At 34.4% G+C, this 24,976-nt stretch overlaps 1 protein-coding gene across 50 annotated transcripts in view; it reads left to right on the top strand.

Moving 5' to 3' along the window:
• The window catches only part of BAZ2B (bromodomain adjacent to zinc finger domain 2B), a 296,344-nt gene that overhangs the window by 185,290 nt on the left and 86,078 nt on the right, over positions 1-24,976 (top strand). For 17 of the 50 annotated variants that reach the window (XR_011528371.1, XM_008513680.2, XM_070579989.1 and 14 more), the window contains 7 exons: positions 5,031-5,231; positions 5,543-5,938; positions 10,674-11,280; positions 12,934-13,227; positions 14,392-14,452; positions 15,499-15,607; positions 15,874-15,975. Coding sequence is in view for 49 of the 50 variants with exons in the window: in XM_008513680.2 (XP_008511902.1) it covers positions 5,031-5,231; positions 5,543-5,938; positions 10,674-11,280; positions 12,934-13,227; positions 14,392-14,452; positions 15,499-15,607; positions 15,874-15,975 (1,770 nt within the window). In the remaining variant the exon portion in view is untranslated. The remainder of the gene's footprint in view (positions 1-5,030; positions 5,232-5,542; positions 5,939-10,673; positions 11,281-12,933; positions 13,228-14,391; positions 14,453-15,498; positions 15,608-15,873; positions 15,976-24,976) is intronic. The other 33 variants (XM_070580007.1, XM_070580002.1, XM_070580019.1 and 30 more) reach the window with 3 other exon arrangements.

Genomic DNA, 24,976 nt, shown 5'->3' with positions numbered 1-24,976 from the left:
AACCACTTGGCCACGGGGCTGGCCCCAGTTAGTAATTCTTTGTGATAAAATTTCCCTGTTCAAATTGCTAATGTGGTTTCTGCATCCTGACAGGACCTTGTCTGCTCTAGAAGTGGTATCAGGAGTACAGTGGATGTGCAGGTCACAAGTGGTAAATTCATTCCAGTGTTCTGGTCTCTCTGAGCCTTTGGATTGCCTCTTCCACATCATGCCAGGGAAGCTGTGACATTTCAGGTTTATCAAATGTAGGCCACCACTGAGTCCAAGTTTCTTTCATCCAACCAAGTAAGCTGAGATACCTCCAGCTACATGAACTAACACATTACATCCAGAATTTCTAGTAGGTGCATTGTATCAGTGTATTTGGTCTGCTCTCATTTGTGATTTCTTCTTGAGTGAGAGGTCTTGGTTTATTCTGAGTTACAGCCTTAGCATCAAGTGCAAACATTTTGAAAACAAAGATAATACCTAGAGCAGTATTTACTCGTCTACATTTTATAAAAAACACTTTCAGGGCTTGGTTTTCTGGGGGAAGAGAGTCAAAAGTTTGTGATCCTGTACACATCACTTTCTCCACCATCTCAGCTGTAATATCAAGGGGACTGGGAAGCTTCTGACAGCATAGCAAGAAGAGCAAGATATGAGGAGGCACTGACTGTGAAAAGCATTGATCTGAACTTTAAATCTGAACAATGCGCCTCCCAGGCTTCAATTTTTAATCCTAGGGTTTTAGTCCTTTTTTAATGATAAAATTTATTTTATCAAATTTTGCTTTGTCCTTTTTCAAGACACCATCAAGCTCCATATAATTTCCAGGATTGGCTGAACAAATAAAGATTTCTTTCCTTTTGCCCAGCATATTTCATAGAAATGCCTCCTCTAGATCTTTCGGTTCCCTTCTTAACAGAAGTTAAATGTTTTCCAGAATACAGTACTTATGAGGATCTAGAGGTAGGTCGTCTGGCGAAGCCCAGAAGCCAATGGCACCCATCACAAACTCAACAGGATGTGCTCAGGCCCCAAGACAAGCATTTCCTGTCCTCTTCAAGCCACCCCACTGAGCACTGGAGCCAATGTGATAAAAGACCCTTGGTTATTACTTTCCAGGGGACACAAGTTTCAGAGTCATACCCTCTACCTGTTGCTCCTCAAATGTTCTTCCCTCTTCTCCTTTATGATTTGTTTCAAAGGCATTCCCATTAGTGGGAGCTCCATAGGCCTATCCCTGTGCTGCTGCCAGCTTCTCTGCATGCCAGCCGCTGACTGAAGTACCACTCATTCCTTACTGCCATAGTATTTTGAAGCAAATCCCAGACATCAGATCACTGGATATATTTCTGTATGTATTCCTAAAAGTTAAACATCCATGTTTTTAAACCTTAGGCTATCCTACTTCTTAGAAGTATCCTTCTCTTTAGAAGTAGTGCTAAAACTAAGTAAAATCTAAACTCTTCAGTGGCTCCACAATGCACAAGGCATTGAGCAAGACTTTGGAGGCATGGTTATGAAACAGACCCTGTCCTTACTTCTAATAAGGAATCTACATGGACATTCCTAAGCTAAATCAGTACTGTTGAAGTAAAACGTATTTCCAGTAGCAAAAAAACTTACAGAGGCACCTCGTTAATGACACGAAGAGATGGATTCTGAGGTACCATAGTGCTGTCTATAGACATCTACGTAGAAATAACTCTAGAGAGAGATTGGCTCTCACACTAGAACTTAAGATTTCAGAAGAAGAGCACCTTTGTGATAATTCATGGTCTGGCATGAATTTGTGGTAGTAGGTTGTTCAAGTAAAATGGAGGTGAAGGGCATTGGAACTGAAGAAGAAAATCCTATACTTTTTACCCAGTATTTTTCAGTTTTAAAATAGCTTTTTGAAAATTGCCTTATCAGCACTTTTCATAGGTAGTTTGAAAAAATGTTCTTCGGCTAATTTTGATAATCTCTCCTAGGGGGCAGGGTTACTTATTTCAGTGATGCTCGTTGAAAATCATTGATTAAGCCCAATTCCCTCATACAGGCTGCATGTGTGTTTAGAATAAATATATATATTTTAAATTAAACAAAGTAAGTCACAGACTAAAACACACAAACAGCCTATTGAGAAAAAAAATGAGACAATTGAAGTTGAACAAAGATCTGCTCCTGCTGCCATACTAGTTGTTGTTACCATGGCAGCCAAAACAGTCTTTTTAAAAAATATCATACGTTATCACTCCCTCCAGTAGTTTCCTATCCCACTCAGATTACAGGCCTTGCCATGGCCTGCAAGACCCCGTCTCCTCTGACCCCTGCCAGTCCCGCCACCTTCTTTCCTAGGGCTCTCTCCCTCATTCCCCGCTGCAGCTGGACTAGCTCACGTCTCTGTTCTTTGAACAGGTCACACTCGTTTCCAGCTCATGGCTCTTGCCTTTGCTATTTCCCTGTCTTGAAAGGCTCTTCTCTTATCCTTATGTGACTGGCTCTAGCTCTCCATTTTTACCTCAGCTCAGAAAGTTCTTAGCTGGTAACTGCATCTAAGCCTTCACCCCACCCCACCCCCAGCACACACTATCTATCCAATTACCCTGTTTTAGTCATGGTATTTATCACTAAACATTTATCTTGTTTGTTGATTTTCTTCTCTCTGTTCCCTCCAGGGCAGACTTGCCGTTGGTTTGTTACACCCTTGTATCCCCAGAGACTAGAGCAACTATGCCTGGTACATAATAGCCTTGAACATGTATTTGTTTTGCTATTGAAAGAAATAAGCATACAGTGTAATGAAAGTTCATGGACAGGGTTCTGAAAAACTTTCCCAGATTGAATGGGGAAGCATTAATAAGCTCCTCTTTGATCATTTTTTGATGAACCTAAGAAGGCTCATTTTTAAAATGTTTAAATGACAGAAAAGAGACATACCACCAAATCATGTGTGAACACAAAAGAACTATACACACACACACACACACACTAATAGGGACTAAAGAGATGAAATTGGTGATGTTGAAACTCATTTTTCTCTTTTTCTCTAATATCTGGACTTGTCTACTCATGTCTACCTTTTTTTTTTGTAATGGGAACTAAATTTGTTACCTTATAAAAGCACGGACTCTGCACACTGTTGGAGTATGCTCAGCAAAGACCACCTGCATTGGAATCACACAAAGTGCTGGTTAATGCAGATTCCTGTGCCCGGTTGGAGTTGAGACCCAGGAATCTGGTGGTGGTTCTTTTCTGTGAGCGAACATTATGCACCCTAAAGCTTTAGAGCCTGTAGGCCCCATTTCTCATGTCATCTTTAAATGAAAAACTACACAGATTGTTTGGGCATTGAAATAGGAGTTTATTTTTCTCTGCTAAGTCACTGTACTTCCCGCATTTCTTTCCTTTCCTAGCCCCTTCCTATCACAACAAGTGATAACTTCAGTTTAGATGCCTTATGATTTTCATACTCTTGCTATACTGTACATGCCTAGAAACCCACAACAGATTTTAGTTGCAAAGAAGGAGCTGCTTCTCTGCCCAGTAATTAGTAGGCTTAATATTACTATAGTTTCGCTTTGATCTCTGCTCTGGGCTGGTTCCTCCTGTGAGTCACACACTATTGCAGTTCAGTTCCTCATCACTCTGCTTTACTGTGAGGGAAGGAGATTGCTCAGGGAATGACGGTAACTATGAGTTGGCTTATCGAAGGGTGTGTCTCTGGAGGAAGCATTACAGTTGCTGGTTTGGAGCAGTTAACACAGACTACCACTGCAAGCAGAATATAGCAGCAGAAGTGACTCTCCTCACTCATATGCATTTTATTTTGATTTAAATTGAATTTCAGAAGGCAGAAAGGAAAGGGTATAGTTTCACAGTCTGTAACTATGGCTTCGACTTGGCTTCCTGTTGTAGAGATGTATTGTTGTCTTTCGTTCCCCAAACCCAGTAGTCATGACAGGCTGCATTTCCATTAAGACCATAACTTTTGTAATTCATTGTTTTTTAAATTTATTGCTGCTGCTTCTGCATTTTGTTCTTTTTCAGCAAATGCTATTGAAATATTCCTAAGTAATTTTGGGTCGTCCTCAATCTTGTTGCTCTATCGTCTCTACATTTCTCCTTTTCAGTCCTGCTATTGGCAGAGCTTTAACCTTTCCATTGTTACATAGTTATTTACTTTTAATTCATCTCATGATTTTTCTTCCTTTTATCCTCTACTGTTGCCTGTTCTCTAAACACAAAACTTCCTTTTATAAGACCTTTCTACCAGCTTTGGATTTTGTTTTTTCCTATAGCATCTTAAATGTTCCAGAAATTAATCTGTCTCTGTTTATCATATTTTTCTTTTTTGTTGTGAAATATGAAAAATTAAATTAATTGACCTAACTGAAGCAGCCCCCTAAGTCTTTTGCTACCTATTTTATCTTCTCTACAGCGCCTATTACTGTATGAAATTATTTGCTTTTATATTAATCATCTGTCTACTCTACCACTCCCACCACAACCACTAGAATGTAAGTTTCTTGAAGCAAAGTCTCTATCTTAGACATCATTGTAGTCCAGCACCTAGGGAGGTGTTTTTGGCGTGTTATATGTAAATATTTGACTACTGACTTTCTATCTGCATAAAGAAAGACTAAAGCTAATATATAGAAGCTAATATATAATATATATATAATATAATAATATATAATATATATATAAAGCTAATATAGAACTTCAATGTATGTAACCCTTATCTTAATTGGAGTTATTCTTTTGTAAATTGCTCTTTTTAATGTGTTGTATGTTTTGAAGCATGGCAGTCACGTGAGCAGATCTACATATATCCAGTACTCTGTGCATGACAGAGCTTGTGCTTTTTATTGAGAATTTCTGTCAGAGGAGTCAGTTTGACCAGTTTGTTGGATAATTACCCTTACATGTGACTTTTCCTTTTTCCCAAAATGACATTTTGAGATTAAAAATATAATTTGAAAATTAAAAGACCATACCTCTTACTGAAACTTGAGTTTTTCCAAAAATAAAGTCATGCTAAAAATCTTGTCTTTAATCAGAAACCAAGGAAGAAAGCTATGGAAAGTTCTAGCAACAGTGATAGTGATTCAGGCACATCCTCAGACACCTCAAGTGAAGGCATTAGTAGCAGTGATTCAGATGATCTAGAGGAAGATGAAGAAGAAGATCAAAGTATTGAAGAAAGCGAAGATGATGATTCTGATTCAGAGAGCGAAGCACAACATAAAAGTAACAACCAGGTATTAATAGTTTTGTTGGTAGTATCTACATATTATTCATATTTAGGAATTAATTGGTTTATCTTGACTCTCAAAAGTCTATAAAGTTTAAAGTTAATCATTGCCTTTAGTTCTTCCTTTTGCATAAGAAAGAATAGGAGATGGAGAAACATTTTTAAAGGGATATTTGGTGTATTTTTAGCAATCTTTATATATCTATCGTAAGTCATAGGAACACTTTTTAAAGTGTCCCTTTTTTCTCCAAGTTTTGCTGCTTGATGTTCTTTGTTTTAATAGCTGTTAAGAAGTTGCCTTTTAATTTTTATTTGCAGGTGCTATTACATGGTATTTCAGACCCAAAAGTAGATGGACAGAAAGCAACTGAAAAAGCCCAGGAAAAAAGAATACACCAGCCATTACCTCTTGTGTCTGAATCCCAGACTCACTCGTCATTCCAATCCCAGCAGAAGCAGCCTCAGGTTTTGTCACAGCAGCTTCCATTTATTTTCCAAAGCTCTCAGGCAAAGGAGGAATCTGTGAACAAACACACAAGTGTAATACAGTCTACGGGATTGGTGTCCAATGTGAAACCTTTGTCTTTGGTAAATCAAGCCAAAAAGGAAACCTATATGAAACTCATAGTTCCTTCTCCTGAAGTACTTAAAGCAGGGAATAAAAATACCTCTGAAGAATCTAGTCCTTTGACCAGTGAATTGCGATCCAAACGGGTGAGTTAAAAATTTTTTATAGAAGAATTTTATCATTAGAAAAATGCTTTTATATAGTCTTGTAATATACAAGTTTAAATTAAATTTTACTGTTATTTTTATACTTTCTTAGTCACCAGGAATAGAATATGCACATCAGAAAACTAAATTTCTCTGATTTTATGTTTACATATACATCTGTTTAATATATTTTTGGCAACATAATCATGTCATTTTCTCCCCAGATTTAATGATTTAGCATTAAGAGGAGAAATGTGTTTGAATAAAACATACTTCCCAATTACTTTTATTTAAAATCAATGTCCTTTTTTTGTAATATCAATATATATTTTTTAAAGAAATGAATTCTTTAGTAATTTACCTCTTTAGTCATATGATTTATCAATTTTAAGTGTAAAAATCCTTTATAAAGAATCATTTTCTTTTGCCATTCCTAGTGAATTATATGAAATACAAAATATTTTGAGTAACTTTTACTTATATACAAACACCAGAATCACTCATCAGAGAATTTTTTTCATCTTTATTTTTTTGCTGTTGATTTTATATTACTGCATAGTGTACATCCATATGTCCAGGAGAATTCTAGTAATTAAATGACCAGTGCTTTTTATTCTAGAACCAGCCCAGAGTGGAGAAAAAATATTATGTTTGAACACAGTATCCTGTCCTTTGGTTACAAAAATTATCATTGGGCATCGTAATCATTAGATAGCACTTGTAGGGCACTTACTGCTTGCCAGCCATTGTTTTAAGTGCCGAACATGCATTTACTCATTGGATTCTAACATCTATAAGTACTACTAATATTATTATGCCCATTTATGGATGATTAAATTGAGATTCATAGAATTTAACTCTCCCAAGATCACATTGCTAGTTAGTGATGGAGCTAGAATTCAAACCTGGGCAGTGTGGTACTAGAGTCCTTGTTCTTAACCACTGTGATATGCTGCCTTTCTTTCTCAAAAAAGTTGCGATGTTCTTGTCCATTGACTCTTATTTTACTGTCAAGAATTTAAGATCAGGGCCAAAGAAAAATGACGTGAATAAATAAGGCTTTTTTGATAATCTAAATGAGTAGTTCTCAAGCCTACGTATACATTAGAATCACCTGGGAAACTTTAAAAAAGAGATACCACCTCCAAACAATTGAATCAGGATCTCTTGTGTTGAGATTAAGGTATTATATGTCTAAAAAGCTCCCAGGTGATTCAGATGTGCAGCCAGATTGAGAACTAATCTAAATGAAATAACCAATGGTAATATCATCATAATATCATGCATATGATAACTTGCAATGCACTGATCAATCATAAGAAATTATCGCTGGCATCACATTATTGATTTTCCACGAATAAATTAAGAAAATGAAAAATTACATTATTTGGGGGCCTGCCTGGTGGTGCAGTGGCTAAATTTGCACATTTTGCTTCGGTGGCCCAGGGTTCCCTGGTTCGGATCCCGGGTGTGGACATGGCACCACTTGGCAAGCCATGCTGTGGCAGGCGTCCCACATATAAAGTAGGGCAAGATGGGCACAGATGTTAGCTCAGGGCCAATCTACCTCAGCAAAAAGAGGAGGATTGGTGGCAGATGTTAGCTCAGGGCTAATCTTCCTCAAAATAAATAAATAAATAAATAAATAATTTTTAAAAAATTACATTATTTGGGTTATTTTAATTTTTCATTAATGTATATTCCACTTTAAGATTAATGAATTTACAGAGCCACATCAAGTTATTTGCATAATGAAAGGCTTCTTAGTTAAAGAGTTTTATATGGCTTCCTATTAGAAAGTCATTTATTAAACATTTGCTTAATAAATTTAACCAAGGTAGGCTTTTTACACAAATGGTCTTATCTAATCCTTACAAAATTGTATGAGGTCTAGAACTAATGCTCCGAGAGGTTAAATCACTTGTGAACATCATATAACAAGTTTAGAGCAGAAGGATTTCAAACCAAGGTCATATAGATTTCAAAGCCCATGATTAAGATGAAATAATCCGGTGTTTCTGAAATAATAATGGTAGTTAATGGGAGAAATTTTATGTGTAGACCTTCACATTAGGCTCAACTCTAAATGACTTTATCTACTTTTTATTGGTACCTAGTATTGAGTTAAAGAGTATTTTATGAATAACTTCTCTTACATCAGCTCTCTTTTTTTATATGACAGTCTAACATGTAGAATTTTGCTTTATTTCTTATGACAGTCTCAGTCACTTCATGCTACCTGCTATCTGTCTACCTCCCTCACTATTCTATGATTTTCTTGAGTATTATTTAATCATTGGATCCTTCCATACCTTATACTGTAGACATTTAATTCAAATCAATATACCTTAATTGGATATATAGACCAGGAGTGAATTTTCTTTAACAAGTTTTGCCTAGAGGATTTTGTGTGTGTGTGTGTGGTCTTCAGAGACTCAGATAGCGGCTGGGGGAGCAAGAGCTTGGAGGTAGGACAGAGCTTCAGCCCTGTCTCTTCCCCTCCGCCTGTCAGCCAAGTGGATATCTTAAAGCAGCAAGAGACCCGCTACTATGCAGGTCTCCATTTTCTCCCCTCGTACTTCATGTCTACCACCCCCAATATCTAAAAGGATAACATGTTTGCTTACTAAAAGAGTAACTGATACTATTCTTGGGATAAACTGTAATGATACTTGGTTATTTTTGAAAACCTTCAGGTATCAATATATGGGAAGTGATTCTTCAGAGTTATAGAGTGATGAGCAATTTCAGATTTTAAAATATAAAACTAGAGAGAAAGTTTTTGTTTTCATGGCTGTTTTGATCATAGATGCATTTAGAAGGAAAACTTACTACCTATAAAGAAAGAGTACAAAATTATTATGTGACATAATTTCGTACTAAGAAATGAAAATACACTAATTTTTCTGCTTAAAATTTAAATCAGCATATATTAAGTAAGAAGTATAAGTACATTTTATATATACTTATACAGTATATAATATGTAATATTTATCATAGATAAATCATAATTAAATGATAAATTAATTAAAATTAAAATAAAAATTAAAATCATCATTTATCAAGTAAAATTAAGTATATTAAAGTATTTTATGTAGAATTTTGCTATAAAATTATTTTTAAAAGGTATATGCAATTATTTAGCATAATTTCCATATTTTATTCACTGAATACGTACTAATTAAGCACTTTCTTTTTGTGAGGCATTGCCTTAGGTACAAATGTTATATGACGGTCTTTCTTTACAAAGGCTGATTTTACCTTAATTTTCTAAACTAATACCGTGAAGATGTTAAATAAGATTAAGAAGTTTATATAGGAATTGCTTACTGCTTTTTAGTACTGGTGCTTTAAAATATATAGTGTCATTCTATATGGCATTCCATCTGCCTTTGTAATTGTGAAATACCTACCACGAATCTTTGCTGACTTGAGTGCTAAGAGCCTGGATCTGATGCTCACAGTACTGATGATTTTAATTTTAAGGCAACCATTTTCGTTAATGAATTTTACCTTCCGAAATTCAACTCTATTTCTCTTATTTTAATCATTCTACATCAGTTTATTTTTATATATTATTTTAATTACACAAATTTAATAAAATTCATATGATTTTATTCTTTTCAATAAGATTCTGATAGCCAAGTAATTTTTTGTTTCTTATTTGCAGATGTAAATTTTATGGCTTAATGGTTTACAAATAAATTTTTCCCAAGAAAAGTATAATTTTTCTAAACTGTTTTATTATCCTCTTTCCAGTGCTGATGTGCTGAAGGCACTCTAAAGCAGACTCACAGAATGTTGAGCCGCATTCCCCCCAGCTTCGTAGCACGTATACCACAAATAGTACAGGGTAGAAGAGAAGGAGGTAAAGGGGCTCGAAGAATGGAAGCAGTGAGTGCTTCTAGTTGGGACAAACATGCAGAGCTTCTGGGTTTGGATTTTGAAGAATGAACAGGATTTTAGCAACTTGAAATTTATAAGAGAAGGACGTTTCACGCAGAGAAAATGGTTATAACAAGATGTGGAGGTGGTGTAAGTGTGATATGCACGGGGCATGGCAAATAGTCCAGTTTGACTAGAAACTTATGTTAGTGTCCACTTGAAAAGTCATTTGAATATCAAAATGAAAGTATTTAGACTTTATGAAGTTGGCAGTTATGGAGGAAGCACTAAAGCTTTTGACCAGAGGTAATAATAAAATGAGGCTTATATGAAGATAAAATTGGCATTGGCGTCTAGCATATATTGGGACTTGAGTGGGAAGAAATGATAGTATGGCTTAAATTTGAGCAATACTTCCACAAAAGAATTCAAAAGACACAGTAATATGGCTGACTTGGAAAAAGAAAAGTAAAGGATGTTTTTAGGTTTTCAAGTTTGGATTATTGAGAAAATGGGAGCAATAGTAATGAGAGGGAGACAGTCAGGAAAAATATATATTTTGAAAAACAAAGACTAATTGAATTTTAAACCTCTAGCCAAGGTTCAGCAACCAACTAGTCATCACTTACCACTACTTTTATAGCACTTGTATATTTGATTTAAATTTGTATATGAGCAGCTGTTGTCAGATAATGAAGGCAAATAAAAGTCATCTTTACGTATTTATTTTAAATTTTTGTTTCTTTGTGGTAACATTGGTTTATAACATTATATAAATTTCAGGTGTACATGAAAGTAATCTTTGTTCTCATAGTACATCATTGTATGTTTTTAACTTATGTTTCAACAGGAACAATACAAACAGACATTCCCAGCACTGTTAAAGAAACAGGAGTCCTCTAAGAGCCTGAAGAAGGTTATTGCAGCTTTGTCAAATCCAAAAGCAACCTCTAGTTCACCAGCACATCCAAAACAAACATTAGAAAACAACCACCCTAATCCATTCTTGACAAATGCACTTTTAGGTAATCATCAACCAAATGGAGTTATTCAAAGTGTCATTCAAGAAGCTCCTCTAGCACTTACTACCAAAACTAAAATGCAGAGTAAGATTAATGAAAACATTGCTACTGCATCCAGCACCCCTTTTTCCTCACCTGTAAATTTGAGTACAAGTGGGAGAAGAACCCCTGGCAATCAGACAACTGTAATGCCCTCTGCGTCTCCCATACTGCATAGTCAAGGGAAGGAAAAAGCAGTTAGCAATAATGTAAACACAGTAAAAACACAGCAACACTCTCATCTTCCAAAATCTTTAGTGGAACAGTTTAGAGGAACAGATTCAGACATTCCCAGTAGTAAAGATTCTGAAGATTCAAATGAGGATGAAGAGGAAGAGGATGAGGAAGAAGATGAGGAAGATGATGAAGATGATGAATCTGATGATAGCCAATCAGGTTATTTTCTATTTTAAAATTTAAATTATTTCTCTAAATGCTATGTGAACCAAAACACTTCAAAGAGGTTCTTAATTCACAGACTTATAATCATTGTTATTCACTGTGTTTCACGCAACGATGTGCCTTTCTCTAATGAACTAGTAAAGTGTAGGAGTAAATGGAGTTGGAAATCCTAAACTAAATTCTCAGCTTTGTTAATTCACTTAACATTAAACAAATAATAACTTTAAAGTGAATATAAATGATGCATGAATTAAGAAATAATTTCACAAACTTGCTTAATTGTCATTTAGAACCATTTCATTCAGGGCCACTCATTCATCCTTTTTTTCATCTTTTCTGCTGCTTGTTAAAATGTGTCACTAGATACCTTGAACAAAGGTCAAATTGTAGTCACAGTCATTCAGAAGGTCCCAAAAACCTAAATCCCTGTGAATGTTCTTTAACAACACAGAATTTATTTAATAACATAATAGAGTACTCTCTGAGTTTATTTAGGTTCACTTTCTACTTTGGGGTTTTTTTTTTAACTTCTTTTTGTTTTTATTCCCCTAAACTCTCCTTGTTCCACAGAAGACTGAAAACATAAAATATAAGATTGCTTAGATTTTAAATACAAAGCTGAAATACATATTATAAAAGTTTTTGGATTTGTTACCAGTCAGCCACAAATCCAATTGTAAATTTCTAACCACCAATATGAATAAGAAAATAAAGTCAATTACACAATTTAAAGTATCTATAAGGTAAAAACAACCTACTTTCTCAGGGTAAGAACAACTTTTCTTGGTAATATTTTTTCCTGGGGTTCCCATAAATACAACTTTGCATGATAAATAATGCATATCAATGTTAATAACTTTCAGAGACAAATTTTTATAATGAACATCAATGTGGGTAGATAGTACTACACAAAACACTATTCCACAAAAGCTGTTTTCTAGGATCCGTTAAGATACAGTCCGAGTATCAGTCCTGTGTTTATCAAATTTTATCTAGAAATAGACATTACACATCTGTAGAAATGGATGCATGTATAGGGCTACAGTGCTAGAACAAACTTAAGTTATTAAATCTTTAAATTATCCCACACAATTATTTCTGTAATCCTGGTCTTTTATGAAGACTGAGAAACCTGATGAAGTCTTGCACCTAAATTGAATTAACTACAGCCAAAAAAGGCAAGAGTCTCCCCCAGAAAATCATTCTATTGTACTTCAAAGTCCAGATGAAAGAATAAAGGAAGTTCCAGGCTTCTCTTTCTCATCCTGAACCTAGTAAGCTTCTTAAGTGATTGGAGTCTATTAATTTAAATAATCAGTTCTATTCTCTCTATTCTGTAGTTTCTCCAATAAATTAAAAGCGATTTTGAAGCCACTAAGCAGAACTCTTGTGAATAGTGTCATGTGAGAAGAACTGTTAAAGTGTTGAGTAAAACAGATAACTTTTCATGAAGAATTTTGAGGATTTATAGCCCTCATACTCTGTACTCAAATCAAGATTGTATTTTTAAATTTACTCTTCAGGAAAGTTGCTCATTTGAGTTCTCAATCACAGATGCTGATTCCTGAACTATTCCATTTAGATACAAACTGCAAACTGTTGGTAATTATTTAGTTATAATATACAAATGCTTCTTTTACTTCCCAGAATCAGATAGTAATTCAGAATCAGATACAGAAGGATCAGAAGAAGATGATGATGATGATAAAGACCAAGATGAATCAGATAGTGATACTGAAGGAGAGAAAACTTCAATGAAAGTGAATAAAACAACTTCCTCTGTCAAAAGCCCTTCCATCAGTCTCACAGCTCACTCAACACCTCGTAACCTCCACATAGCACAAGCCCCAGGCTCTGCTCCTGCTGCCTTATGTTCTGAATCCCAGTCACCTGCTTTTCTTGGCACACCTTCTTCCACACTTACTTCAAGTCCAAACTCTGGTACCTACACTTTATTTTTATTATTGTACAATAGAAGTCAAACCATAGCAAGAATTCTTATTTATACTGGGTTCCAGGGATGATCTCATTAGAATACAGTGTTACAGCTAGATTTTAGGTTGACTAAGAAAGGTCAGCATGTATTCTCAAAGGGTATCACCCATTACCATTTTTATTCTCTGTGCTTCCAATTTAAGAACCTGATTGATAACAGCTCTTGATTTTGTGTACTTTCCTGCTTTTGTGTTCAGTTTATGCTTCTAGAATTTAGAATTTGATTGACAGAGTTTTTTGTATTTTATAAAATTGAGCTCACTTGGTTACTTAAAATACAGTTGCATATCTGCCCAACATTTAGCCAATGTCATTTGTGTTAGTGAGTAGCATTATTATTCCATTAACATATTTGACCTTTTATAAACTTCTAGAGGTCTTCATTAAAAGTTTTTACATTAATATTCCAAAACTACTCTCTATTCTCATTTCAGTAGCTAAGAAAATAAAGAGGTATACAGTAAAATATTACGTTGTTTTACTTATTTTACTCTTTTCTTGGAAATTTCTAGTTTTGCTTTCATTTGCCACAAACTAGTATGATATCCTACTAATTTAAGGTGCATGTATTTGTGAAACTTGGTCATTGTCTATGAAAAATTTTACATAAATCATAACCCTATTCTTTAGTACTTTAGATTAATTAAAAGACAGAGTAGTATTTTTGACTTTGGATTTATATGAACATAGAAGTTATATTATTTTTAAATGTGTGAGCCACCTGTTGAAATTTTTCAGCATCTTAAAACTCATATTTTCAAAGAAAACAACTGTACATGGCTTTCAGAAACCTCTATCAACTATTTCCCTCCTACTTCTTTAGCTATTTCTTTAATACAAAATGAGAGGAAAGCTATATATTTTTATCTTGCATGGTACTTTCTTTAGAGAGAAAAACTACTCTGTCATGCAGACCAAAGAAAAAAGAAAAAAAATTTTCTATACAATGTTCTGTTGAAAACCATCTAAAAATATTGTACAAGTTGCAGAAATACACTAAATAGTCCAAGTGATTAAGATATATTATTTAAAGAGAAGTCTCAAAGCTATCAAAAACTTGTCATCTATATAAACTAATCTTTCATGTTAACTGCTTGAATTTTCTTGAAGGCAGTTCCAAAAGAAGAAGAGTAACAGATGAGCGTGAACTGCGTCTTCCTTTGGAATATGGGTATGCAAAGCAGCGTTTCTCTTCATGCTCCCTACATATTTATGCTTGTGTGACTTCTCATCCTCCACTATTAATAAAAGTGAATATACTGCCTAATGCTGATTAGAGCGGAAGAGCTAGAGCAAAGGCCAGAGAAGTTGATCTATCAGAAAACTGAAATGAAGGCTAACTGCTATGTTTCGGGGTGGCAGAGCTGGGATGGCATCGTGCAGCCGGGTGGGAACATGACTGAGAAGGAAGCAAGAGGAAATCATTTGGCAAAGGGCAGGGACACAGTTAAGAGTGTCAGAGGTTTTTGTGAAGATAGAATTACAGGACAGTGAAAGCCTCTGTGAGCAAAACTGAAAGACTTGAGCAGAGTTTGGCTAAAATGGTTTAATTCAAACTGAGAATTTTCACACTGGAGGTATGTGCTCCTCAAAGAGCAGGGAGCCAGATTTTGGGGCCAGCCCAGTGGCCCAGCAGTTAAGTTTGCAGTTCCGCTTCTCCACAGCCCAGGTTCACTGGTTCAGATCCCGGGTGTGGACATGGCACCACTTGGCAAAAGCCCTGCTGTTGTAGGCGTCCCACATATAAAGTAGAGGAAGATGGGCATGGATGTTAGCTCAGGGCCAGTCTTCCTCAGCGAAAAGAGGAGGATTGGCAGTAGTTAGCTCAGGGCTAATCTTCCTCAAAAAAAAAAAAAAAAGAAAGAACAGGGAGCCAGCTTTACTTTACTCTTCTCACTTAAAACTTTTCAAATGTAAAAAATCAGTACACATTGGTTAATAAATATGTCCAAATACTCAAATACCAGTTGTTATTTCTAAAAAATTTAGTGGAGTTTCATGTGTAAATTGAGTCTTTAATTTTTAGTTGAATTACTTAGCTGAAAATCTAAATAATTTTAATAGTAAATGTATCTGAGTTGTATGGTTAGGGGTTTGTATTTCTTTGTATTTTTCATGTTTCTGAAAGAGCATGTGTTCATAAATTTTTTTTTTTTAATTTTTGAAAGCTTTCTTAAAATTAAAGTATGTTATAACCCTCATTTCTGTTATGTGTAGCTGGCAAAGAGAGACGAGAATAAGAAACTTTGGAGGGCGCCTTCAAGGAGAAGTAGCATATTATGCTCCATGTGGAAAGAAACTTAGGCAGTACCCTGAAGTAATAAAGGTACATACTTTTCACCAAATAACATACATTTGGTGCCTTTTAAGCATGCTTATGAAAAAAAAAGTGCACTCCTTTCTCAGATAAAGTTCCTTGATACAACATATTCTCTTGTATGGGACTAATGTACTTAACCTAAATTGATCTCCTATAAATCCATAGCCCCTTGATAGAATATGCAAAAACATTAGTGTCATCAAGATAGCTATACATCAAAGCTGGGTTGTAATTATTAAAACCTGAAGTGGAAAAATATGTGATTTTTTCAGTATCTCAGCAGAAATGGAATAATGGATATCTCAAGGGACAATTTCAGCTTCAGTGCAAAAATAAGAGTGGGTGACTTCTATGAAGCCAGAGATGGACCGCAGGTATCCACTTTTTAAAAAGTATAGTCTTTGAACCAAAAAGTAGTACCATAACCTAAATGAAGTAAACTTCACTACTCTCTGGAGCATTGCCTTTTGTTAGTTAATTCATATGGAGCTATACATATAACTTTGTGGTAAACACTCACCAAGGCCTCAATTTATTATGTTTCAGTAACAAGGAGCTTTGACATAGTAGATGTCTCTTTCTGATTTTTTAAGTAAATTTTTTCCTGTTTATTGACTCTATCAGTAATTTTACAGTTCATACAGGTATAAAAGTATCTGCATGTTCATGTGAAATATAGGAAAACATTAGTTCCCTGAAAGGTAAACAGTTTTTAAAAATTAATTTGAGTAGGAAAAATACGTTGTGATAAGTCAGTCAAAAAGGGGATAAATATGACTTAGTTTTTTGGAAGGATCTTATCCATTGGATTATGCAGTGCTGTATGGTCCATTTTTACAAGTTTGGTAATTTAGGGGGAGGGGGTGGAATTCCTTAATATTATTGGAGTAAAATTTCTGGTTTTTGCAGAAATTGAATTTTTACGTTAATTATACACATTTCTGAAAATATCAGTACAGCTCCCTTTGAGCTTGAGGGTTGAGTCCACAAGCTCACTAAGCAGCACAGAGAACCCACCGTGGAGACCTCGTTTCCTACATTTGCTTTAATGTTCTGCCTTTGTTCCTTACTTGGATTCAGCTGCATATCCTTATTATCCGCCTTGAACTTTAGCAGCTCCATTGAAAGAGGTCCTAGTTAAGGAGTGAGGAGACCTAGATTCTTGTTAATCCATGAAATAGTTTTGTGATTTCAAACAACAACAAACTAGGGGCCCCCTTTTCCCAAATTTTTTTACCTGCAACATGGAGACAATAATTTTACTTCCACCTCAGGATTATGGTGAGGTTAAAATGAGATCATGTGCATGAAAATGTTTCAAAAGATTAGAATGCTCAGCCAACTGAAGTTGATATTTTCTTTCTCAACTGAAAGTTTTTCCCTTTTGGCCATTATAATGCGCAGAAAGAAATTTTTGCTGGCAATTAATATTTTCTATTGTGAATAGGCAAGCTTTTCCATCCTATCTTACCCTCTAATTTTATAGTTATAGAAATAGAAAAGGTCTTCCTAATTTTGCAGAAGGTTTATTATGAAAGCTCAAAGATTGAGAGCATTTTCTAAGATCACACAACCTCAACCGGGAGACACATAACCAGAACTCAAGATTTCTGACAGTGTTCTTCTGCATTCATCATATAACCTATTTTCCATTGTTGTCCATGACTTTTTAAGGAACAAGTTATATCCAGATCCACTGGATTTACTGTTTACTGGTAATTCTAAAATGCCAAAATATATTTATCTGAGGTTTAACTTCTTTATGGAAATATATTCTAGGATTTTTCTATTTTTCTTTCTATTTTTTAAACTTAAAAATAATTTTTAACTCAGATTAAATCTGTCACCAAACAGAATCTCAGAAGTCTCATGAACCACAGTGTTATTTTACATACTCCATATATACTGGATCAGTTTTTTAGTCATAAAACATATTAGAAGGCAATAATAATTTTACTTAAAAATCTGTCTCATTTTTTAATCTTTTGATTCTTGTTATCAAATCCTTACTTGTCTTGTTTATGCCAAAGATATCTCTATGTTTTGAAGTTCAGTAGATTTTTGTTCTGAGAGGGAAGCTAATTGCTGTTCAATAGATAAACGATTTTTTATTTTGTATCAGTGATAATTAGACTTAATCTATAAAGCCTCATTAGGCAGAGCAGAATGTTCTTTGACATCCATTCACTTTTTATTAAACATAATCAGTGTTTTCCAAATGCATATTGTCTTGTTGAAAGATAAATTCCAATCAAGGAAATATGATGAATTACTAAATCCAGAATACGTTAAGCTGCCAACATTTCAGCAGCCTGATAAGGGAAAATATTAGCAATTTTGAGAGCACTTTTCTCATTTAAAAAAAAAATTAGTAAGTTGAATTCATTTCAGGATACTTTTAGAGAACAACAATTAAAGGTAAGTAATCCAAAAAAATGTTTAGTTAATTAATTAGAGATGCATATAGTTGTGGAGCCATATACCTTTCTATATATTGTATGATCAATATGTATAAACATATAGTAATTAGAAATATATATAATTATATAATAATTTTCTATGAAAATTAACAAAGATTATATTTTTGTTGATTAACCATGATGTGTAATAATTTTGGTTGGCCTAAATTTTGTAGAAGATATAAAATATAATTTGGGACAAGGACACCGTTACCATGCAGTGAGGATCTGTGTGTATTTACAGTATATCTGCCTTTCTAAAAATTATATAAATAGTCTGATGGCTGTATATGTAGTGAAAAACAAAACTATGCATCTTGAAAGGCTGGAGGGAAATATGCAGAATTTTAACGATGGATGTAATGGTTGGTGGTACACTGGGTCATTTTTTTCTTTCTACGTTTCACGTTTCACATTTTCTGGAATTTGCTTGTATTACATATAATGTGAAAAACAATTTCCCATTTAAAAGAATAAATGCTTCTACCCTTTGTAATCCAATAAAGCTAAGCATCCCGTTTTCCAAATGCATGGAGATTGTATATAGTGATTTTAAATGTTAATGCTACAGTTTTCCCAGCTTCTTATATTTATTTTGGGTGATTGATGGCAAATGAAATACCTTATTTGCAGATTCATTAGTATTCTTAATCACTCTCCTAATAAAACATTTGCATTGGAAAATGTATTTTCTCCATCATATTTTTATTTTTTCTCTTGAAACTTACCCAGAAAACCCCAATATTAGTTCTATAAGTTCTAATTTTGTTCAAGGCATTTCAAAAATTCCAAGAATGGTATTCCAAACCTCAATATTTTACTAATGAAATTTAGGAGATGATAATTTCTCCTAGAAGATAATATGTGCTGTAGAGAACCATGGTTATTTTGTATAAGTTAATCATTTTTAACTCAAGATATTTCTGAGCTTAAGATGATGATACAAATCTTTATTAACAGCAAACACTTGTTCAAAATATTAACTAACTTTCTGTATAATACAGTAGGATGAGAGGTCTGAAAGCTCACAAGTATTGAAATTTAAATATATTCATCATTAACTAAAGGACAACAATCTAATGATTACCTTTAAAAAAAGAGAGAGAAACCCTAATTTAAGTAGATAGGATTGACACACAAGAAATGAGGAGGGAAAAGCATTTAATCTGTTCATTATCAGTTTTATTTACTTCAGTCTACAAATGTGGTAAGAGATCTGTAAAATCAGCTACTTGTCAGTATCTACTGATACTTAGATATTAAACACTTCCTACCAGCTTCTGTAGAAACCATGATTTTTGTGATGGTAGACTTAGTGGAACAAAATGAACTTTAACACTCTTCATTAGTTCGTGCTATACTGGCTGGCTACCTTCCAAAGAAATTCTGTTAACTATTTTAGCCAGTGAAACCTCTTGGAAAAAGATGTAAGATAAATGGATTTCTTACAGACTTCTGCTCCATTACATTATAAAGAATTTGTGGAACCTAATGTTTATCATCGTTTTCATTTTATTTTGTTTTTGAGTGTCAGAATGATAGGAAGATTGAGCTAGACAAATTTTAGTAAATATAAAACAGAGTTGTTTTTATTTACCTAAATATGGTACTTAGGTAAAAAGGTAAAAGGTATTTACATTTTTATATGAATATATGAAGGCTTTAAAATAATTTGTTAATAACAAAGATTATTTTGAAATATATGATAATCTACTTTGAAAAGCATTTTTTGTGGTTTGTAGAGAACAAAACATTTAAGCATAAATGTGACAACTAAGTTTATTTTTTTCAACTAGGAGGTTCACAGAGTACAATAATGAATATTTATTATATTCAGGCCAAAAAAGCACAGAAAAGGAAAGATGCAAAGAAGGAACGGGTTAAAAGTGACTTGGAAAATGTTGCTTTCTCTATTTGAGATGTCTTTTTTTAAAAAAGATATTTCTTCTTTTTAATAGCATAAGGCCATAAGAAAAGAAAAATACCTATAGTTCTTACTGAAAAAAGCCTTTTTCTTAGCCATTTAATCAATAAATGTTTGTGTCAAATACTTAATGTGCCAGGCTTTTTTTTTCCCCAAATAAATTTTCCCTAAAGGCATTTTCTATAAAGGAAATTCTGAACGTATTTCATTATAGAAATGAAGTTGAAAGCCTGGCTTTGAGGAAAAACTAGCGGTCATAGAGAAACTGAAGAGTACAAAAGAACAGAAGTTATGATCACTAGCTTGGAGAAGCTTATTGTCTGAGGAGGATAAAACACTAAGGACAATGCTGTCCAGCTAAAACCAGCATTTTGTTAGGAAGGAATAAGGGGAGACTTCACAACAAAGCAGGCAACGCAGTTTCTGGCAAGATTGTAGTGCTGGTAATTATTTCAAATAAGTGAAGAACAAAAGCTTGGGAGTCAACAACCAGGGTTCTAATTCAACTCTGCTGTTAACTGCCATACCTAATGCAACATAGTTGTGGGCACATAAGGACACTGAGAACATGAAAGATCAGTACCAGAAATCTAAGTCTGGAAACTTATGTCACTAATCTGCCAGGTAGGATTTTTGATGGCTAGGCAAGGGCGTGTACTAGGAGGCCAACTGTGTGAATCCAAGTGTGGAGCTGAGGAGGTATTTGAAAGTCTTGACTCTTAGAGGGTAACCTACAGTGAGTAACTGGAAAGCATAGACAGCACTGTGGAAACAATTGTATCGAATCACATCTTTCTCAATTGTTTTTAATAGATGACATCCATCTCCCAGCATAGATAGCTGTTCTTACTCTTTCACATCTTTGAGTGCTATTCAGTATATGATATTAACCGACTATGATTAAGGTAGATTGAGAATCCCTAATGCTGTTAAGTTTATGGTATATAAAGCTATCACTATCTACCTCTGACACCATAAAGTAGCTAAAAATAGACATAATACTAAACTGTGAAATAGATATAAGGAAGTCCAACAAAATTTGATTTTTCTCAAAATGTTAACTTAGTTTTTTGTAAAATATGAAATGTCAAGCTCTGTCAAAAATATTTGATACCCTTGCTTTACTTGTGCCCTAAGATTTTGAAATTGATTCTGTTAGTGAATGTAGAAAACCCAGTTAATTAGACAATTCAGTATCCCTAAGATAAGGTGCAGACAGACCAGTTGCTCATGAGATGTTCAGCTATACTTTAGAGTATCATTTGTGAAGAATAATAGGTATGTTGAAATAGAAAGTCATATTTAAATTAAATCTCATAATATCTCCTCTTTTTTTGAATTTCTGAATACAGAAAACATTTAAAAATTTATTTGAAATAAGTGCTTTCTTTAAAATTCTGTTTGGTTTTTAAAGCATAAAATACTTAAGAGCAATAAATTTGTCAGTTTTCTCAAGAATTTCTCCATCCTGTATCTTAACTTTGTTCAGAAAGAAAATCTCACTACCATTTTCTTTTTCCATGCCGCTTAGAGATTACTCCAAACCTTAATCACCTTTCTAGTCTCCATTCATGCTTCTCCTTCACATCCTGGTAGTCCTCTCTCCAAAAAAAGACCAATGTATTCATCTTCTTTTCCAGCTCTAATTCTCACATCCTAATCCAGATCATCCTTTCTTTATCTTTTGCAGGTAAATATTCACCCTGAGCTAACATCTGTTCCCAACTTTCCTCTTTCTTTCTTTCTCCTCCCCAAAGCCCCCAGTGCATGGTTGTGTATCCTAGTTGTAAGTCCTTCTAGTTCTTCCGTGTGAGCCACCACCAAGACATGGCAACCGACAGACAGGTGGGGGGTTCCACCACCAGGAAATGAACCCAGGCCGCCAAACTGGTGAGACACCAAACTTTAACCACTGGGCCGTCAGGGCTGGCACCAGACCATTATTAATTTTTAAGTGACAATTGAGACAACTTCTTGTCCCAACCTCTAAAATCTTTTTCAAATTCATTACTACTCAGGGTGTGGTCCTTGAATCACCTGCATTAGAATAGCCTGAGCCTAAGGTCCTGGTTAAAAATGTTGGTCCTTTTGGAAAGAGGGCTTTCTCTAGCTTACCTTTAAAGAACGTATGCCTTGGACAGAGTAGGTGCCTCAACAAATGTTTTAAGCTGTAGAAATTATTTTGTAATATATTACAGTTTTACAGTGTACTTTTCTAATGCTTTACAGCCTATGGTGTGAAGTGTACTGATCTCATTTGCTTATTTACCTTAATTATTTTGTTCAATCTTCTGAAATCAAACATAAACCCTTTTTTTCCTGTCTCTCTCATTGTAGTGTTTGTCTAAGTGAATGTGTTATTGCTAAAGATTTAAATTAGTAACTCTTGAAAGCAGAATTATGATATAATAGTCTTAATTTGTCACCATCTCCATTGTGTTGATCATTTCTTTTCTTTTTTTTAATATACTATCATTCTGCAGCATGCTTTCCTGCTCATCATTTTTTTTTTAATTTTTATTTATTTGTTTATTCACTTTTTTGAGGAAGATTAGCCATGAGCTAACATCTGCTGCCAATCTCCCTCTTTTTTGCTGAGGAAGACTGGCCCTGAGCTAACATTCATGCCCATCTTCCTCTACTTTATATGTGGGACACCTACCACATCATGGCTTACCAAACGGTGCCATGTCCACACCCAGGATCCGAACCAGCGAACCCTGGGCTGCCGAAGCGGAACGTGCACACTTAACCACTGCGCCACCAGGCCAGCCCCGTATTTTCTTTTTATTCATATATTTTAAATCTTAGTCAAGAAAGATTATTTTCAGGAACATTTACTATCTTAGTCTTAGAAATTAAGAAAAAAGAATTAACAAACCTACTCTTTTGATGCATAATTTCTGATTGACAAAAAAGCTTATAACGTGAGTCAAGTGATGTAAATTGTATTTGCTCTTCCAGAGGAAAAGTTTATTGAGAAAAATACTTCTTTTTTTCCTTACCCACAATTATTTTAGCTACTCAGTGAATTAAAGCTATAATATAAGCTTCAAATTTTCCCAGCAATCCATTTCTCATTTTCTAAAATCCAGGAGTCAGAAAACGTTTTATATAGCCCCCAATACAATAGGCAATTCCCTTAGAAAGTATTTACTTTATAAATGTCAAGGGCAAAAATGTAAATGATAATGCCACTATATTTATTTGTCTGGTAAGTTTTGGGCACCAACATATTCTGTTCCTCTTTGACACAGGTATATTTTCCTAGCTGAATAAAAATATAACTGTAAAAATTGTAGAGCCAGCCCTGATGGCCTAGTGGTTAAAGTTCGGTGCTCTCACCGTTTTGGCAGCCCAGGTTCATTTCCCGGTTGTGGAACCAGACCGCCCATCCGCCAGTTGCTATGCTGTGGCGGCAGCTCCCATAGAAGAACTAGAAGGACTTACAACTAGGATGTACAACCATGCACTGGGCCTTTGGGGGGGAAAAAAATAGTAAGAGTGGCAACAGATCTTAGCTCAGGGTGACTCTTTCCTTGCCAAAAAAAAAATTGTAACTCGATAAAAAAAGATAAATTGATCAAACCCTTTAAACCTTTGCTAAAAGTTGATTTTATTATTAATAAGATACTTTAAAAACTGAATGCAGATTCCTTTACGGACTCTTTTATTAGTCTCTCTCTTCTCCAAGTGTCACAAATGTCACTTTTATATTTTTCAATTTATGTGATGTGTGCTGCCTTGTTTCCTAAAAGCATGGCAGAGAAATGAAAACCTAAACTAATCAAAAGCCTCCCACACTGGTAAACATAAAATTGTTTTGATGGCTTCTTTCTTAGTGATTTATGGCCTAAAAATGCAGTTAGTACAACTGTTGTTCCTACTGACTTCATTTGAAATCTCAGCAAAAAATTATCTTATTTTCCTCAGAGTTAATTTTTAAAATTATTTGTAGCATGGGAATTACTGAAAAGAAGTAGTAGATATTATTTTTTAACATATAAATATATGGACTATATGCATGAATTTTTTTTTGACACAGTCCTGCCTTGACATAATCTTGGCTGTGCTTTCATGGCCGAATATTTAGATCAGTGACTTAGCAAGTATAAGAACATCTTCGTAACGTCTATTAAGTACATCTAATGGTTAAGAGCCAGGTTTTAGATGAGACAGTCCTAGATTCAAATCACAGTTCTATTCCTCATTGCCTCTGTACCTCAGGAAACTATTTAACCTCCGTAGGCCTGAATTCACTCAATGATAATGTAGGGACAATAAAACCCACCATATTAGATAGAACTGTTGTGAAGATTAATGTATATAATGTATTCAAAATCCCTGGAACAAAGCACAGTAGTTAGAATGTGAGATGTAGCTCTCATCCATTGTGGTAGCAGGAGTAGTGTTTGTATTTTTAGTACCCATTGAATGAGATACTCAGAGACTCCTTTTCCCATGTTAGGAATCATGACACAAAACATAACTGAAGAAATTTTTATTGTTTCTGGTTGCAGAATTGCCCACAGTGGTTCAAGCTAAATTCCTAGTTAGAGATTCTTTTAAGAAAAAAAGCACATTTAAAAAATTTTCTTAACCTTCACACTAAAGGAATTATCTCTTTAAAAAAAAAGAAATAATAAAATAATTATTTTAGAAACACTATTTTTAAAAGATGCCTTTCCTATATCAGAACATATTCCTTTGGACTCTAAGTAAGGTAATATAACAATGTATTCATTTTGATTAACATATAGAGGATAATGAACACCAGACTCAGATTGTATGTATGCACTGAACAGGATAATACCTATAATACACTAGCATTGTGCTGATCTATGTGCTTGCATCAGGAAACTTAAACTGTGAAATCTCAAATATATACAAAAGTAGACAGAATAATGTACACCATGTACCTATGATCAGCTTAGAAATTATCATGTGGCCAATATTGTTTTACGTGTACTCCTATCTACTTCTCCTCTTCCA

This window comes from Equus przewalskii, chromosome 17, assembly GCF_037783145.1.
Source record: "Equus przewalskii isolate Varuska chromosome 17, EquPr2, whole genome shotgun sequence".
NCBI classification, from domain to species: Eukaryota; Metazoa; Chordata; class Mammalia; order Perissodactyla; family Equidae; genus Equus; species Equus przewalskii.
This window is presented reverse-complemented; position numbering and strand designations above follow the sequence as displayed.